This window comes from Gymnodraco acuticeps, unplaced genomic scaffold (assembly GCF_902827175.1).
Source record: "Gymnodraco acuticeps unplaced genomic scaffold, fGymAcu1.1, whole genome shotgun sequence".
NCBI lineage: Eukaryota > Metazoa > Chordata > Actinopteri > Perciformes > Bathydraconidae > Gymnodraco > Gymnodraco acuticeps.
Window position 1 is genome coordinate 16,133 of NW_022990179.1, and position 20,088 is coordinate 36,220.

The following is a 20,088-nucleotide window of genomic DNA, read 5'->3' on the forward strand; positions in this document are numbered from 1 at the left end:
CCTCTTCTTCATGTCTCTTCTACATCAACATGTGTCCCCTCTTCTTCATGTCTCTTCTTCATCAACATGTGTCCCCTCTTCTTCATGTCTCTTCTACATCAACATGTGTCCCCTCTTCTTCATGTCTCTTCTACATCAACATGTGTCCCCTCTTCTTCATGTCTCTTCTACATCAACATGTGTCCCCTCTTCTCCATGTCTCTTCTACATCAAAATGTGTCCCCTCTTCTTCATGTCTCTTCTACATCAACATGTGTCCCCTCTTCTTCATGTCTCTTCTTCATCAACATGTGTCCCCTCTTCTTCATGTCTCTTCTACATCAACATGTGTCCCCTCTTCTTCATGTCTCTTCTACATCAACATGTGTCCCCTCTTCTTCATGTCTCTTCTACATCAACATGTGTCCCCTCCTCTCCATGTCTCTTCTACATCAACATGTGTCCCCTCTTCTTCATGTCTCTTCTACATCAACATGTGTCCCCTCCTCTCCATGTCTCTTCTACATCAACATGTGTCCCCTCTTCTTCATGTCTCTTCTAAATCAACATGTGTCCCCTCTTCTTCATGTCTCTTCTAAATCAACATGTGTCCCCTCTTCTTCATGTCTCTTCTAAATCAACATGTGTCCCCTCTTCTTCATGTCTCTTCTACATCAACATGTATCCTCTCTTCTTCATGTCTCTTCTACATCAACATGTGTCCCCTCTTCTTCGTGTCTCTTCTACATCAACATGTGTCCCCTCTTCTTCATGTCTCTTCTACATCAACATGTGTCCCCTCTTCTTCATGTCTCTTCTACATCAACATGTATCCTCTCTTCTTCATGTCTCTTCTACATCAACATGTGTCCCCTCTTCTTCATGTCTCTTCTACATCAACATGTGTCCCCTCTTCTTCATGTCTCTTCTACATCAACATGTGTCCCCTCTTCTTCATGTCTCTTCTACATCAACATGTGTCCCCTCTTCTTCATGTCTCTTCTACATCAACATGTGTCCCCTCTTCTTCATGTCTCTTCTACATCAACATGTATCCCCTCTTCTTCGTGTCTCTTCTACATCAACATGTGTCCCCTCTTCTTCGTGTCTCTTCTACATCAACATGTGTCCCCTCTTCTTCATGTCTCTTCTACATCAACATGTGTCCCCTCTTCTTCATGTCTCTTCTTCATCAACATGTGTCCCCTCTTCTTCATGTCTCTTCTACATCAACATGTGTCCCCTCTTCTCCATGTCTCTTCTACATCAACATGTGTCCCCTCTTCTTCATGTCTCTTCTACATCAACATGTGTCCCCTCTACTTCATGTCTCTTCTACATCAACATGTGTCCCCTCTTCTTCATGTTTCTTCTACATCAACATGTGTCCCCTCTTCTTCATGTCTCTTCTACATCAACATGTGTCCCCTCTTCTTCATGTCTCTTCTACATCAACATGTGTCCCCTCTTCTTCATGTCTCTTCTACATCAACATGTGTCCCCTCTTCTTCATGTTTCTTCTACATCAACATGTGTCCCCTCTTCTTCATGTCTCTTCTACATCAACATGTGTCCTCTCTTCTTCATGTCTCTTCTACATCAACATGTGTCCTCTCTTCTTCATGTCTCTTCTACATCAACATGTGTCCCCTCTTCTTCATGTCTCTTCTACATCAACATGTGTCCCCTCTTCTCCATGTCTCTTCTACATCAACATGTGTCCCCTCTTCTTCATGTCTCTTCTACATCAGCATGTGTCCCCTCTTCTTCATGTCTCTTCTACATCAACATGTGTCCCCTCTTCTTCATGTCTCTTCTACATCAACATGTGTCCCCTCTTCTCCATGTCTCTTCTACATCAACATGTGTCCTCTCTTCTTCATGTTTCTTCTACATCAACATGTGTCCCCTCTTCTTCATGTCTCTTCTACATCAACATGTGTCCCCTCTTCTTCATGTCTCTTCTACATCAACATGTGTCCCCTCTTCTTCATGTCTCTTCTACATCAACATGTGTCCCCTCTTCTTCATGTCTCTTCTACATCAACATGTGTCCCCCTCTTCTTCATGTCTCTTCTACATCAACATGTGTCCCCTCTTCTTCATGTCTCTTCTACATCAACATGTGTCCCCTCTTCTTCGTGTCTCTTCTACATCAACATGTGTCCCCTCTTCTTCGTGTCTCTTCTACATCAACATGTGTCCCCTCTTCTTCATGTCTCTTCTACATCAACATGTGTCCCCTCTTCTTCATGTCTCTTCTACATCAACATGTGTCCCCTCTGTGGAAAGAGACTCTGAAAGTTTCAGGAACAAAGATTCTCTCTCTTTTTGATCCATTTCTATAAAAACCTGTCTGAAAATGAGCTGATCAGATTTTGGTCACTTTATGATGTCATAACGATGTGTTGTCTTGTGTAACCATTAGCCAATCAGCAACCAAGGTAACCCCCCCCCCCCCCATATCACCTGAATCTCCTCCTAGAGCTCCATTAAGTTCTTTGTAACCAAATGTCTCTCAGAGGGGCGTGGGGAGGGGCTCCTTATTTTCATCTAAAGTAACAGACAGAGAATCAGCACTTTGGGAACAGGGCTGAAACAGAGGGGATTATGGGTAATGCTGCAATGATCTGTTTGGTGTTTCAGCCAATCAGAGACAGGCTCTGGATATATCTGAGACCTGTGTTTAATAGGGGACCTTTTAATATAAAGTGAAAACGTTCAGTTTGGACTAAACCCACTTGGTTCTTCATTCGAAGCTTCTGTTACGCAACAAAGGCACCGCAGCATCAGGTCTAAAACCACCAGACTCAGAGACAGTTTCATCCCACAGGCCAGAAGGCGGTTAAACACCTGAACTAAGAACATTCATAACATTCATCTGTTTACAACTTACTAATTATGTATCACTTGTATATAGACTCTTATGGCACTACTTCTATTCTACTTTACTGTATTTACTTGCGCTATTGCATCTGTTGTATTGTGTTGCACTGTTGGAGGAGCCTGAGACCTCAGATGTTCATTGACATAACTACACTGTAGCTCTGCACACATGACAATAAAAGCCTTGAATAAGTGAATTACAGAGTGGTGTTGGAGCAGAGCGAGGGAGAAGAGGAGCTCCAGAGCAGGAAGATGTGCGCTGTAGAGACTCGGTCTGTAGTGATGCAGCAGCTTCTCCACCAGCCGGTTACTGAGCTCCACCTCACACCCCTCCACAATAAAAGCCTCCTGTAGTGCGGAGATGAAGCCCTGCAGGGGGAAGCAGTAATCAGAGGAGAGGCGGGACACCTCCTGTAGAGCCTGGTAGAAAGTAGAAGCCAGTTTCACCAGGTTTCTGGGGGCTTTCAGCAGGACGTCGTGGTGCTGAAGCTCCTCGCTGAGCAGCTGGAGGTCAAACTGAAGCTGCTGCATTGAATCCTGACTCACACACACCTCCTGATACACACACACCTGCTGAGACACACACACCTCCTGAGACACACACACACACAATGAGAAAGTGTTACTTTATCTCTCACTAAACACGCTGATTTCTAACTTTACTCCAACCAGGCCACATTAGAATAACCATCATAGCACTTTCACACATTTTAAAACACGTCATTACAGCCAACATTAGATAAAACACAGGATATTAACTCACCAGATATACCTGACACACACACCTGCTGAGACACACACACCTGCTGAGACACACACACCTGCTGAGACACACACACCTGCTGAGACACACACACCTCCTGCTGACACACATACTTGCTGACACACACACAAATCTCCTGACACACACACACTTGCTGACACACACACACCTGCTGACACACACACACACACCTCCTGCAGCAGGGGGGAGTCACTCTGAAGGATGGAGTCCAGCAGAAACTCCTGGGACAAAATGAAGGAGAGAAAACATGAGCAGCAAAGTTTACCACTTTCTGTTTTTCTATAAACCACAAAGAGGCTTTTCCGTGATTCTCAGTTAGACATACGAACCGCACTGGGTCCTACGGAATATGTTCCGCAAAAAAAAAAACCTAATACATTGCGATGTTCACCAGACTGTGTGTAAAGGAAGTGTGTGTAACATGTGGTGGGTTTACGTGAATGTTAAGGACCCCAAAAGTGTGTGCAAAGACTAAAAATAAAAATCGTAAGAATCCGAGCTATTTCAACTATGTGTCGACTACATCTCGTTGGGATTTCTGTTTCCAGCCCTGTTCCTGGGCTTTTTTTCCTTGCTAGCGAGCGAATACATTATACCCTAATAAGAGTCAAAAGACAATAAGAACCCATCCTAACAGACAGAGGAACCGCTTCTTCTGTCCAACCGCAAAACACATTTTCACTGATACACAAACACACACATTCGAAGACTCTATCCACAAATGTATATAAAGATAAACTGATATTTAGATGTTTTTTTTACACTAGAACCGCCAACGGGTACATTTTACCCGCAGCTGTTTCCTGATTGTATGTAACTTTTATTCAACAAAATATTCAAGTCTCCCAGTCAGTGACTTTTCCTGAAAGTGTGTTATGTAGCACCCTCTGTTATTACAAATTGTCAATATTAAGTCAGATTGAAAAAAAGGCCCAACAAATGGCCATTTATATCAGCAGGTAATTAGCTCATAATATAGCTTAGGTATTTAGCCCATAGAAAATGCAGTGATTTTCACGCTATTGATCTCCCGCGTAAACATGACGTGTTGCTATAGCAACGCCTGTTGTTTACTGCAGTTCCTTATAGATAGATAGATAGATAGATAGATAGAGAGAGAGATTGATAGATAGATAGATATATAGATAGATAGATAGATTGATAGATAGATACACTGAAAAAATATATAAATGCAACACTTTTGTTTTTGCTCCCATTTTTCATGAGATGAACTCAAAGATCTAAAACATTTTCTATAAACACAAAATAACCATTTCTCTGAAAGAATGTGTGATAGTGAGCACTTCTCCTTTGCCGAGATAATCCATCCCACCTCACAGGTGTGGCATATCAAGATGCTGATTAGACAGCATGATTATTGCACAGGTGTGCCTTAGGCTGGCCACAATAAAAGGCCACTCTGAAACATGCAGTTTTGCTTTATTGGGGGGGTCTGGGGGGGTCCGAAAACCAGTCAGTATCTGGTGTGACCACCATTTGCCTCACGCAGTGCAACACATCTCCTTGGCATAGAGTTGATCAGGTTGTTGATTGTGGCCTGTGGAATGTTGGTCCACTCCTCTTCAATGGCTGTGCCAAGCTGCTGGATATTGGCAGGAACTGGAACACGCTGTCGTATACGCCGATCCAGAGCATCCCAAACATGCTCAATGGGTGACATGTCCGGTGAGTATGCTGGCCATGCAAGAACTGGGATGTTTTCAGCCTCCAGGAATTGTGTACAGATCCTTGCAACATGGCGCTGTGCATTATCATGCTGCAACATGAGGTGATGGTCGTGGATGAATGGCACAACAATGGGCCTCAGGATCTCGTCACGGTATCTCTGTGCATTCACAATGCCATCAATAAAATGCACCTGTGTTCGTCGTCCATAACATACGCATGCCCATACCATAACCCCACCACCATCATGGGCCACTCGATTGGGCTGGTGTGGTTACCGATACCGATACCTTCCTGCTTCTCAAGACCGATACCGATACCGATAACCGATAATAATATAATATATATATATATTAAATGTACCTGTAGTTTTTGCACACCTGGTGGTAAAAAAAAGACTAGTAGTGAGCAAATGACATGAGCATTACTACTATGAACAAAACAAAGCCAAGAACAGTTTTGACTCTCGTCAAGCGCCATCATTTCTATGATGAAGTTAGAGATCGTTTTAGCCCTGGGGTCGTCTCTGGCAAACTTCTTGCCTTTTTCAAAAGCCTCGTCGATAGGTAAAAGCCCGGTGCCTTTGCAGCTGGCTTTGGATTCGCCGCTAGTTTAGCAGCGCAGGCGTCTTCGTACGCTTTTAACACACCATCGTAGCGATGGCGATGTTTCAGGTGACTAATCAGGTTGGAAGTATTATAGCTCGTTGCCTTTTTCCCTCCTCGTGGAACTTCTGCATTTGTTAATACAAATAGCAAGCGAACTATCTAACTCTGAAGCTTTGAAATAGTCCCATACTACCGGCGACATGTTTGTTTACTGTCCTGGCTTCACGGCCGCACACCATTTACGTCACAGCCAGGCACGAGTTAGGGAGCGCTGCATTTGTGAAGAACTCCCCTCTTCCTAAACCACTAATACCACAGTACTGGCAAAACGGGAGGAGCCGAGTGAAAAACAAGCGCCCCTCATCCCAATCCACCCACACCGCAGTATTTCTACTTTTTTTTTACCCAAAAAATATATTGTATATTATATATATTATATATATATTGGCTATTAATACTTTTATCGGGTTTATCGGGATGACGTCATAATTCCTAATATCGGCCCGATAATTATCGTGCACCACTAGTGGTTACACGTGGTCTGCGGTTGTGAGGCCGGTTGGATGTACTGCCAAATTCTCTGAAACGCCTTTGGAGACGGCTTATGGTAGAGAAATTAACATTCAATTCACGGGTAACAGCTCTGGTGGACATTCCTGCTGTCAGCATGCCAATTGCACGCTCCCTCAAAACTTGCGATAAAACGGAACATTTTAGAGTGGCCTTTTATTGTGGCCAGCCTAAGGCACACCTGTGCAATAATCATGCTGTCTAATCAGCATCTTGATATGCCACACCTGTGAGGTGGGATGGATTATCTCGGCAAAGGAGAAGTGCTCACTATCACAGATTTTTTCAGATTTGTGAATAATATTTGAGATAAATGGTTATTTTGTGTATATAGAAAATGTTTTAGATCTTTGAGTTCATCTCATGAAAGATGGGAGCAAAAACAAAAGTGTTGCATTTATATTTTTGTTCAGTGTAGATAGATAGTTATAGATAGATAGATATATAGATAGAGAGATCGATAGATAGTTATAGAGAGATAGATAGATAGTTAGTTATAGATAGATAGATAGATGGATAGAGAGAGAGATAGAGACACTTTGCACATAACTCACGTTAGCGATATTTTATACTTCATGCAATCTGCACGAACTAGATATCATATTGGTTCTATTGGTATACGTTTCATCACTGTGCGATCAAAACTCACTGTTAACCCTGTGTTCTAGTGTGATAAATAAAAGAACATTGTACCTTGAAAATCAATGCATTCTAATAGCGGGTACATTTTACCCGTTTGCGGTTTTAGGTATAATAATAATAATAATAATAGATTTAATTTGTTAGCGCTTTTACAGGTGCTCAAAGACGCTTAATACAGCGACCCCTGGCGGTTCTAGTGTTAACATCTATTTAATAGCACCAAAACAAAATCTGTAAATCTTGTACCTTTACATTTTGTTAATTAGTACATTTCATTTAAGAAGTGCCTACTATTTCTGAATTTAGGGGAGAGAATTAGGGCCACATGTGAATTGTATTTGGGATCTGACCAAAAGTAAGTATTTTTAAAAAAATGGAAATGCTATTATTTTCAGAACATTTCAGAAAAAGTGACAATACTGACTTAAAAAAGGTAAAATTCACTATCAATTCAGCATTTACCAACGATTTGAATGATACATTGCTGCAGATTCACTGAATGACTTATTGAATGACTTGTTGAATGACTTGTTGAATGACTTGTTGAATGACTTGTTGTATGACTTGTTGAATGACTTGTTGAATGACTTGTTGTATGACTTGTTGTATGACTTGTTGAATGACTTGTTGTATGACTTGTTGTATGACTTGTTGAATGACTTGTTGAATGACTTGTTGAATGACTTGTTGTATGACTTGTTGAATGACTTGTTGAATGACTTGTTGTATGACTTGTTGTATGACTTGTTGAATGACTTGTTGTATGACTTGTTGTATGACTTGTTGAATGACTTGTTGAATGACTTGTTGAATGACTTGTTGAATGACTTGTTGAATGACTTGTTGTATGACTTGTTGTATGACTTGTTGTATGACTTGTTGAATGACTTGTTGAATGACTTGTTGAATGACTTGTTGAATGACTTGTTGTATGACTTGTTGAATGACTTGTTGAATGACTTGTTGAATGACTTGTTGAATGACTTGTTGAATGACTTGTTGTATGACTTGTTGAATGACTTGTTGAATGACTTGTTGAATGACTTGTTGAATGACTTGTTGAATGACTTGTTGAATGACTTGTTGTATGACTTGTTGAATGACTTGTTGAATGACTTGTTGAATGACTTGTTGAATGACTTGTTGTATGACTTGTTGAATGACTTGTTGTATGACTTGTTGACAGTACAGTAAGTGTTTCTCTGCTCACCTGCTCTGAGATCAGTTTGTGCTCCAGCAGCTGTTTGTCCCTCTGCAGCTGTGAGTGCCGACTCAGCAGTGTCTTCCTCTCATTCTGCAGGAGCTGAGTCAGCATCAGCTGCTGGATCTCAGCTGAACTCAGAGAGAGGTCGAGCACAGCGACCAGGGAGAGGACGGAGGGATGGATCTCTGCAGGAAACACAAAGGGAACCTGAGACACTTCCTCCAGATGAGGCTTTCAAAACATTTACTGTCAGATTGTGATTTTAGATTTCTTATATAATAGTAGGGGTGGGGGAAATAATCGATACAGCATAGTACCGCAATACTTTGCGTGGCGACATTGTATCGATACACGGAAGCCAAGTATGGATATTTTATGATATAAGCTGTAGCATATCCCTCCGACAGAAGGTCGTACACTTGATACGTTCTAATTTATTGAAAACTCCAAAAACCAACGTAAGAGCTACGCAAAGACACAAAACAACAAATACATTTAAGCTTCATCCATATGAGCATTACTTTAGAATACCATTTAACAAGTGAACTTCAAATAGTTAGCAAAGTTATAATACAGCATATAAACTAATTAAGACACAAAGCACATGTTTATATTACAGTTAACACTGACCTTGAGCCTCTTGCTAACACTGAAATGTAAACTTTATCTTTTGATATCACCAAATATATTTAAATGTTAATATCTCTGTTAATGTCTGTACTTTATCTCCGTTATTTTTCTCCGGAGCAGTAACTTCCTGCTAACAGCGCAAAGTCACCTTCAAGATAAAAGCATGTCTAAATAAAACAGGAAGTTAAGTTAAGACATGTATACAATTGCAATGAAAGTAACAAAAACATCTATTTTTCAGGTTCAAAGAACACACATTGGGTTATTTACATAAACTATTCATATTACAAATACATGTTTTAACCAGGAAGGGAAGATGGACATGGATATGAACCATGTTATTTGCAATATCGCAATATATCGTATCGCAATACTTAGCATATCGCAATACTTAGCATATCGCAATACTTAGCATATTGCAATACTTAGCATATCGTAGAATCGCAATACTATCGTACCGTTGCTTAAAGGGGACCTATCATGCACTTTGTGATGTCTTCTCTACATCAACATGTGTCCCCGGTGTGTCGGGGAACTCACGCAGCGTCAGAAAATAAACCCCTCTCTCTTTTCCTCCGTACCCAAATCTCTAAAAACGGGGAACAACGGAGCTGATCCAGATCTGCGTCCGATATGACGTAATATCTGAAATGTGGACCCACGGCCCAATCAGAAACGTTGCTATCAGAAACAATGCCCGACTGTTCTGGACGTAATATGGTCGGAGTTTACATTAGCATCGCTAACACTCAGAGCTAATCTGTACTGGAGAGCATGTGTGTGAAGAAGCAGGAAGTAAAAAGGAACTCACCTTGTGGTATAACCGGCAAGAGAGAAAGCCTTTGAGCTCCAAACTGTTTCAGAGAGAATCCTTGATAATCCATGAAATGGCGTTTCATCACGGCAGCATTTAGTTTAGACAGTAGCTGCCGGGTCCCGCATGAGCTCAGACCCCTCCTCTTTAAAGCTTTATACCCAAATCAGCACTTTAGAAACAGGAAGTGAAATAGAGGGATATGAGGCATGGCTAGAATGGCTGATCTGTTTGGTATTGTGAGTAAAACACTTCATAGACATGTTTTTTATATATTTGTATATATCTGAGACATATGCTATTGCCTAAACATAGCATGATAGGTGACCTTTAAGTATTGTGATAGAATCGTATCGTGAGGAGCCTGGTGATTCCCACCCCTATGCAATAAGTTTAAAAAATATCTCCTACTTACCTCATTCAAGTATTAGCAAATAGAGTAAATCATTCATGAATTAATTAAATGTAGAGGCAAGGCGAGACACTGCAGGAACATGTGTAAGGTGGAACATGGAAACATTACGACACAGAGAAAGTAAAAATGCTGTCATGATCCAAAGACTAGGATACTTGTAATGAAGGTTGGACAACAGATGGACAAGCCACTTGTAAATGTAGAAAAAAATTCCGCAAAATCATTTTGAAAACGTAAATATAAAAAGCAATCCAATGTTAAAAAAAATATCTGTTTAATTTAGAAACAAATGAAAAGCAGGGGTTGAAATCTTAACATGTTAACATTGTAACAAATCCTAACATGTGCATCTTTCAAACAGGTTTTTGTGAATCTTAATTCCAAGCTTCTATCGCTCGGCCATTTTCAGATACCACTGTTGATGACGTCAGTATCGCAGATGAGCCGTTTCCCAAATAATCAGCAACGGTAACGTTATTAATTGTGAAATGTTTTTTATTATACCAGTCAATTATCGAGACACACAGCTGAACATTTATCAAACTATGATGACGGATGAATTTGAAAGTCTTGCATAGATTTTTGCAAGAAAACGTAAAGTAAGCTACTCTCACAGAGACCTCCCCTGTACTGTTGCTATCAAATCAAATCAAATGTTATTTATATAGCACATTTATAAACGATTTTTGGTCGAGCCAAAGTGCTGAGACCAAATAGAGTGGTGCAGCGACGAGTCCTAAAACCTGGAAGCATTTCTCCACTTCCTGTTCCCTGGTCTCAGAGCCAATGGGATCTCTCCACTTCCTGTTCCCTGGTCTCAGAGCCAATGGGATCTCTCCAGAGGATTTTGGAAAAGAGCTCGAAATAACATCTGTGGAAAAGGAACCTGTTTGATAAATGCACGTTTTGTTCAGCCGGATAATCTCCACATGTCTACTTTTATAATGTTGGAATCATAAATCTAATGTCAAAGCAAAATGCTAACGTAATGCTATAAAGGAGCTACAGCCGAGTCCAGCAGCACGACTTCAACGTCACGCCAACTTCAGATCCATATTCAAACACACACAGATTCTAGATGGAACGAGTTGAAGCGTTTGTTTGAACAGTCTGCAGGAGGCAGGGACTTGCTTTCAAGCAGAACAGAAACTAACTTAGAGGAGTGTTTACGTGTTCGGCGTAATGACGTACAACGTCCTCCACGACTTCTGTAGTCCTATTCAGCCACGTGGTAACAACCATCGTTTCTCAGACACGTCAACTCTTCAGAAATCACCAGTGGGGTCACTGCTGATGATTTAATGTCCTAGAACAAAACCTGATCCGTCTCTTCAATGTGTCTCAACCACAGACCTTAGTTCCAGCTATCCCATTGGCTCTGAGACGAGGGAACAGGAAGTGGAGACCTGCTGACTCACTTCCTGGTTTTAGGACTCGTCACTGCACCACTCATGTCAAACCCTTCTTACCTGTGTGCAGCAGGTGTGCAGGCAGGTCGGTGCTGAGCAGGAGGCAGAACTCAGGGTGAGGGGGCTGAACAAGGTGCTCTAATCCTGGGAGGAAACATCCAGCAGGACGGGATAATCTCTCCAGGAACCGAGGTGTGGGAGTCAATCGCTCAACGTGAGTTACCAGGACTCTCAGACCTGCAGAACAAAAGGTTAGCGTGAGTTTCAGCAGAACAGAAACACTCATATTGTAATGTTTGTTTATAGATTAACTCAGGGACGGCGGGTGCTGTAGGCTAGGGAAAGCTAAGCCTTCACAAATACTTTTGTCGCATCCTGGTAAAATAAAAATATAATGTATAATGTGTGTGTCTTTGATATTAGCGCTGCTATGCAGCCACCTGTGCCCTGTTCTACGAAGCCAGTTCAACAGACCCTGGATATGTTTGAGTTATCTTAACTAACCCTAACAAACGAGATCTCGCTAAGCGGTCCTATGACGCTGGTTATCAACTCGGTAAATCAAGCCAGGGTTTCTCTCTCCAGCTGAGAGCGCGTTCACGTGAAAGGGGCGGGGTTAGCTACATTTGACCAATCACAAACAGGGACAAGTGTACTGACAGCGCAGCGTCATACTTCATTAATGAAAAGTAAACTAATATTAGACAAATATGAACTTTAAACATCCTTGATGACTTAAACATATAATCCAGGATACAAGCCACAGAGTTGCTGCAAGGTGAATACAGAACAACTGGTATAAAAATAAATAAACTACCGAGTGTTTGAAAGCGTAACAGGTTTATGATACTGCCCCATCTAAGACACGAGGGGATCTGAGTTTCATTACATTTGACTCGAGTGTTTCGTCAACTTAATGTGTTGCTTAAAATAATACTTCTGCATCCAGTCTGTGACGCTGTGAGTGTTGCACGGCCAGATACGGCTCAGCTGACTCAGATCATATGATACATTATGATATTATATGATCGATGATCTGATTGATGATGTGACATCAGTGTGATATGAATGATAAGTGCGACACGTCGGCGTCTTCTCTGCATACGGCAGTTTAAACTGTATTTCCTTTACCCTGTAATATGACTTGATAGATTTAAACTCTGCACACTGAGCTCTGATTGGTCAGCAGGCGGTGCTTTCACTGAATCGATCTATTTTCTATAGACGCCGGAGGCGGGCAGCGTCAGGTAAAACAAGTTATTTAGCCTTCCCAAACCTGAGCCTCACGTGCCCGCCTATGGATTAACTCACCTTCCTCTGCAGCCTGGTCCAGTTTGTGCATCAGATCAGGATCATCAGCAGAAAGCACCGTCTCACACGCCGTCTCCTTCTCCAGGGAAGCCTTCTCTCCTGCACAACACACACTTACTTTACTGCTTTGACTGGAAAACTGTGATTAATATCCAGGGTTTTATTTTCAATCACTGAACTCTGAAGACCTTTAGTAGGAAAAAAGCCTTTATGTCCTTTATTTCACACAAAACTAATTCCTCTGAGACAGTAAACAAGGCTTGTTTACTGAACAAGTCCTCTCTGTATCCTCTTCTGAAACCACCAGACTCAGGGAAAGATGTATCCCACAGGCTCTGTGAAGTGCCTCCATAAACATTCATCTGTTTGTCATCTTGCAATCTACTAATTTATTTAAATAGTTATCAATGCAATAAACTGTATTTCATTTCATCTTACTGTACAATATTTAATTTCACATTCTGTTCTTGTATGTATCATATTTTATTTACGTGTACATAGATTCCTTGCACTATTTCTTATTTGTATGTTATTATATATGTTGCATTGTTGGAGGAGCTCCGGTCAGAAGAATTGCATTGCCATTTCTATACATTACATTGCATTACATTACATTGCATTTAGCTGACGCTTTTATCCAAAGCGACTTACAATAAGTGCGTTCGACCAACAAAATACAACCTTGAAGAAAACAGAATCATAAAGTACATCAGGTTTCATAGAGCCAAACATTTCAAGTGCTACTCAACTGGCTTTAGAAAAGCCAGTCCTTTATTAGTATAAAAGTGCTTCGTTAATCGTTCTATCGCTCGAAGTGGAGTCGAAAGAGATGAGTTTTCAGTTTGCGCCGGAAGATGTGCAAGCTATCTGCTGTCCTGGTGTCAATGGGGGAGCTCATTCCACCATCTTGGAGCCAGGACAGCAAACCCACGTGTTTTTGCCGATGGGAACTTGGGTCCCCCTCGCAGCGAGGGCGCAACGAGTCGTTTGGCTGATGCAGAGCGTAGTGCACGCGCTGGGGTGTACGGTTAAACCATGTCCTGGATGTAGGAAGGGCCAGATCCATTCGCAGCATGGTAAGCAAGTACCAGTGTCTTGAAGTGGATTCTAGCAGTTACCGGAAGCCAGTGAAGGGAGCGGAGGAGCGGAGTGGTGTGGGAAAATGTAGGATTATACTGTAGCTGCTGAGCATATGACAATCATCATCATCATCTTTATTTAAAGAGACTCTTGGTCCATTATTACAAGACATACAACACTCACATATAAATTAAAAAAGAAAGTTATACCAATGTTTCCACAGAGGTGACTGGTATCGTACAGCACTGAGACACGGATTTGAAAGCAGCATAATGACAGAGTTATGAGAAACATTCAATCGACAGATGAATTTGAACATCAGATTTCTCAAGAGAGCATGGAACGTGTTGACTCGTGCATTACAGAACATTTCACTTGCACTGCACCGCCTTGGTTTTCTAAGCAGCAATAAAACCTGTTAATCTTTGAATCTTGAATCTCTTACACAACTGGCTGTTAGTGCAGAGCTAATTTTGCAAAACCAAATAGAAAAAGGGGTTAATAAACAAACCGAGGAAGTTAGGGATACTTTTATTTGGTAGCCAGCAAGGTGACGAAAAGAAGCGTACCCAACTCAACTCACATCTAGGATCATTTTCATGAGAAGCATTTCATCACTTCCTGTCCCCTGGTCTGGAGGTCAATGGTTTTCTGAATGTGTTTTTGGTTGTTATCCTGCAATCAGGTCTGTTGTTAGCCGCCTTTAGCTTAGCGGTGGTGACGTGAAATCATGTGACCGTGCTGTAGTTCCTTTATAGCCCAACATTAGCCTCCTTTAGCTTAGCGGTGGTGCCGTGAAGTCATGTGACCGTGCTGTAGTTCCTTTACAGCCCAACATTAGCCACCTTTAGCTTAGCGGTGGTGACGTGAAATCATGTGACCGTGCTGTAGTTCCTTTATAGCCCAACATTAGCCTCCTTTAGCTTAGCGGTGGTGACGTGAAGGTCATGTGACCGTGCTGTAGTTCCTTTATAGCCCCAACATTAGCCTCCTTTAGCTTAGCGGTGGTGACGTGAAGTCATGTGACCGTGCTGTAGTTCCTTTATAGCCCAACATTAGCCACCTTTAGCTTAGCGGTGGTGACGTGAAGTCATGTGACCGTGCTGTAGTTCCTTTATAGCCCAACATTAGCCTCCTTTAGCTTAGCGGTGGGTCCGTGAAGTCATGTGACCGTGCTGTAGTTCCTTTATAGCCCAACATTAGCCTCCTTTAGCTTAGCTGGTGGTGACGTGAAGTCATGTGACCGTGCTGTAGTTCCTTTATAGCCCAACATTAGCCTCCTTTAGCTTAGCGGTGGTGACGTGAAGTCATGTGACCGTGCTGTAGTTCCTTTATAGCCCAACATTAGCCCCCTTTAGCTTAGCGGTGGTGCGTGAAGTCATGTGACCGTGCTGTAGTTCCTTTATAGCCCAACATAGCCTCCTTTAGCTTAGCGGTGGTGACGTGAAGTCATGTGACGTGCTGTAGTTCCTTTATAGCCCAACATTAGCCACCTTTAGCTTAGCGGTGGTGACGTGAAATCATGTGACCGTGCTGTAGTTCCTTTATAGCCCACCATTAGCCACCTTTAGCTTAGCGGTGGTGACGTGAAGTCATGTGACCGTGCTGTAGTTCCTTTATAGCCCAACATTAGCCTCCTTTAGCTTAGCGGTGGTGACGTGAAATCATGTGACCGTGCTGTAGTTCCTTATAGCCCAACATTAGCCCTCCTTTAGCTTAGCGGTGGTGACGTGAAATCATGTGACCGTGCTGTGTTCCTTTATAGCCCACATTAGCCACCTTTAGCTAGCGGTGGTGATGTGAAATCATGTGACCGTGCTGTAGTTCCTTTATAGCCCAACATTAGCCTCCTTTAGCTTAGCGGTGGTGACGTGAAATCATGTGACCGTGCTGTAGTTCCTTTATAGCCCAACATTAGCCACCTTTAGCTTAGCGGTGGTGACGTGAAATCATGTGATCGTGCTGTAGTTCCTTTATAGCCCAACATTAGCCTCCCTTAGCTTAGCGGTGGAGACGTGAAGTCATGTGACCGTGCTGTAGTTCCTTTATAGCACAACATTAGCCTCCTTTAGCTTAGCGGTGGTGACGTGAAGTCATGTGACCGTGCTGTAGTTCCTTTATAGCCCAACATTAGCCTCATTTAGCTTAGCGGTGGAGACGTGAAGTCATGTGACCGTGCTGTACTGTAGTTCCTTTATAGCCCAACATTAGCCTCCCTTAGCTTAGCGGTGGAGACGTGAAGTCATGTGACCGTGCTGTACTGTAGTTCCTTTATAGCCCAACATTAGCCTCCCTTAGCTTAGCGGTGGAGACGTGAAGTCATTTGACCGTGCTGTACTGTAGTTCCTTTATAGCACAACATTAGCTTTTTACTTCAGAAATCATAAATTACTGTGTAAAGCCCACATTTCAGATATTACGTCATATCGGCAGCAAATCTGGATCAGCTCCGTTCTTCCCCCGTTTTTAGTGGTGTGAGTCTCCTGACACACCGGGGACACATATGTATGTATATAAAACATCCAAAAGTGAATTTTGCATGATAGGAGACCTTTAAAACAACCGAGGATGTGTGTGAGTCCCTACCTGTGTGTATGCAGCTGTTCGACAGGATATCCAGGTGCTTCTGGTTGTCAGTGAGCAGGTTCCAGCGCTGCACCCAGTGCCTCTTTCGTGTTCCCTGACAGTAGCAGCTTCACCAGCATCCGCTCATTGGGAAGAGACTCCTGCAGACCCCCTAACACCCGCCACACAGGAAGCCTCTTTGACACTGGGATGGGGAAGAAAACCCAGAGGAGGGTAAGAAGAAGAAGAAGGAGAAGAAGCAAGGGGGTGAGCAGGGGGGGTTCGAGGGTCATCCTAGGGTCAGTTTGATGCTTCCAGTCCGACTCAGATCCCTCCACTTGTTCAGGCAGCTCTGAACGAGTGTCAGGTCCAAACGGGCCTCAGATAAGAGATGATGCGGCGAGGAGGAGAGCGTCTCCTGATAACGACTTGTGATCTGACTCCACCTCCTGAGGGGAGCACAGAGAACATCATTTAGCCTATATCAGAATCAGAATCTGCAATATATATATATATATATATATATATATATATATATATATATATAACAAATCACCTATGGCTGGCAGAGAACTATCTGCTCCATAGCTTCTCTTGGACAACTGGACTCAAAATCACACTGTACATTTTACATTTATATTCAATCTAATATGTAATATTCCATTCCTCACATACTTATGTATATATAATATCCTGCTTTTATAGGTTGGTACTGGCACATTTTATTTCCATATGTATATTTTTTAATGCTATTTTATTTCTATTTGAGATGTTTACATGTTGGATTTTTAGTTCTAGTCTTTTAATTTCTCTAATGTACAATGCCCTGTCTTTTTATGCTGCTGCTACGCAAACATTTCCCACATTGGGATCAACAAAGTACTTATTATCTTCTTATCTTATCAGAATCAGGTTTATCACCAAGTAGGTTGAACTATCGAGGAATTTGACTTGGTGTTGTGGTGCTAACATAAAGGTAAAACAAAAATTAAAAACAAAGATAGAAATCTATTTTAAGAAAACTATAATAACATAAAAAAAATAATTTAAAAATTGTAAATATATCACAAGATACGCCATACAGTACACACGAGGCATATTTAAGGCGAGACACTGGAGGAAAAAAGTGTTCATGCACAGGTATATTTTGAGAATATAAGTAGTTTATACACATACCACTTCAATCTCATTAGTATGCATAGAAAGTGACAGGTCACACCTCTAAGCCCCGCCCCCTTCTCCGCCGGAAGTCCCGCCTCCATAAGCCCCACCCACTTCCACCGGAAGTCCCGCCCCTCCTAAGTCCCGCCCCCACTTCCGGTTTTTCAAAAATAAAATTAAAAAATATTTTAAAAATGATAAAAATAAAAATGCTGCCCCATACCGGTCGCCCCCACTTCCGGTTTTTCAAAATAAAATTAAAAAATATTTTTAAAATGATAAAAATAAAAATGTGCCCCTACCGGTCGCCCCCGCTTCCGGTTTTCAAAATAAAATAACATGAAACATGTAACAACCATATATTTTAAAAATAATGTCTCAGCTCTAAAGAGCAAGGTCCCGCCACCTAACCACTTCCTGTGCCCCTGTATACAGCAGTATTGACTGTAACCTTACAAATACTTGCAAATAACATGAAATATACACCATATATTTTAAAAGTAATGTCTCAGCTCTAAAGAGCAAGGTCCCGCCACCTAACCACTTCCTGTGCCCTGTATACAGCAGTATTGACTGTAAACTTCAAATACTTGCAAATAACAAGAAATATACAACCATATATTTGTAAAAGTACTGTCAATCTCACTAACTCTCTCTCGCTCTCTGCTATCTTCTCTGCCGTGAAAGTTTTGATGAACAGTCAAGACAGGTGTGGGGACCATAAAACCCCCCGCCATCCTCTGCGGGGCAAATGGTGTGTGTATGTGTGGTGTGTGTGTGTGTGTGTGTGTGTGTGTGTGTGTGTGTGTGTGTGTGTGTGTATGTGTGAGGAGAGACGGTCTGAGGCTGCTAATTACAAAGTCGCCGAATTCAGGACAGATGGTCAGATCAAAACAGAGAAAGCAGTACATTATTTTCTCATGTAACTATCTACATGTTTTTTTGTAATGTGTATGCGTATATATGTATATATATAAATATATATATATATATACTATATATATATATATACACGCATACATATATACAGGAGAATAGCCTAAAATAAAAAAGTATTTGCTCTACCATAAAAAACCAAATACAATATAATGCTAATTTGTTAAACAATCAGGAATAACCCATTGGTTGTTTTTAGAATCATTTACATATGCGGTCTATAAGTAACCCGAAAACATCTAGGCAGCCTCTCTTCGCTTTTCCCCGTCAAGGCCAGATATTTGAAAATATATGGTAAGTACTTTTATTTTTTATGTTATAATAGCATATAGTTAGTTAATGCTGCTTGATGGTGGTGTTGTGTGGTGTGTGTGTGTGTGTGTGTGTGTGTGTGTGTGTGTGTGTGTGTGTGTGTGTGTGTGTGTGTGTGTGTTAAATAACCTCTATGCATCTGTGTTTTTCTATTATGTAATTATTTAGAAGCTTTAATGAAGTATCGTTCTAAGTACAAATAATGTGGTGTACATTTTTTTACTATAAGTGTATTTAGCTATATTTCTTAAAAATTAAATATGTTCTTTCAGGTGTAAGTATCCAGAATAACGTACTCACTTGTTCTAAAAAGGTGGTGCACCCCCTCCGGCGGCCTGCATGGTCTCAGCTCAGCGCAGATCTGTTCAACAAGTCATCTCAACACAGACGGTGTTTTTGACAATTCAAACCTACCAGGTAAAAAATGCTTTTTTAGGTGTGCTTATACAAAAGATGATAGCTAAATGATTTTGTTTTGGAGTATTTAAAAAAACATGCTTATACCCTCTTCTTTTCTTTTCTTTTATAGAGCAATTGAAGGGGAGGACCCCGTTATCAAAAGGACAAACGCTGTTTGTTAAGGTCTGCTTTAAGGCCACACCATCTGAATAAGCTACACGTAGATCACATGTAAAACTGTTATTGATGTATCCGCCAGGTATGTTGACTTTACGTCCATGAATGTAGAAGCAAAGTGAAATGTTTCTTCAGCGGTGCCACTGATTTTTTTTTTGTTTTTTGTTTTTTTTTTTGCGGGGGTGATTTCTTAAAAACGGTCAAGCATGGATGATTTAAAAGACGACGAAAAGTCCTTCATCGAGGGTTTACCTGATGTAAATGAACTATGCAGTGGTGAGGGCTTTGTGTACGAAGACATGTCATTTCCACAGTGGTCAGACAGTAACAGTGAGCTAAATGACACAATAACAGATGTACGCGAGCCTACGCCCTTGACAGAAACAAGCCCCTATACAGATGGAGAAAGGTCCTTTCTGCATGTATTACCGGATGTAAACGAATTGTGCAGTGATGATGATGATGAATTCAGATATAGGGACCTGTCATTTCCGCAGTGTTCAGGCAGCAACAGTGAGTT

General features: G+C 41.5%; 1 protein-coding gene across 1 annotated transcript in view; it reads right to left on the minus strand.

Annotated features, from left to right (window-relative positions):
- The window catches only part of LOC117547215 (dynein heavy chain domain-containing protein 1), a 35,821-nt gene extending 16,129 nt beyond the window's left edge, over positions 1-19,692 (minus strand). The window contains exons 1-7 of the mRNA XM_034217787.1: positions 19,293-19,692; positions 16,605-17,032; positions 12,939-13,037; positions 11,688-11,864; positions 8,366-8,544; positions 3,820-3,870; positions 3,067-3,456 (exon numbers count right to left, since the gene is read on the minus strand). Of these exons, the coding sequence (XP_034073678.1) occupies positions 3,067-3,456; positions 3,820-3,870; positions 8,366-8,544; positions 11,688-11,864; positions 12,939-12,969 (828 nt within the window). The 5' untranslated portion in view covers positions 12,970-13,037; positions 16,605-17,032; positions 19,293-19,692. The remainder of the gene's footprint in view (positions 1-3,066; positions 3,457-3,819; positions 3,871-8,365; positions 8,545-11,687; positions 11,865-12,938; positions 13,038-16,604; positions 17,033-19,292) is intronic.
- Between the last annotated feature and the right edge of the window lie 396 nt (positions 19,693-20,088).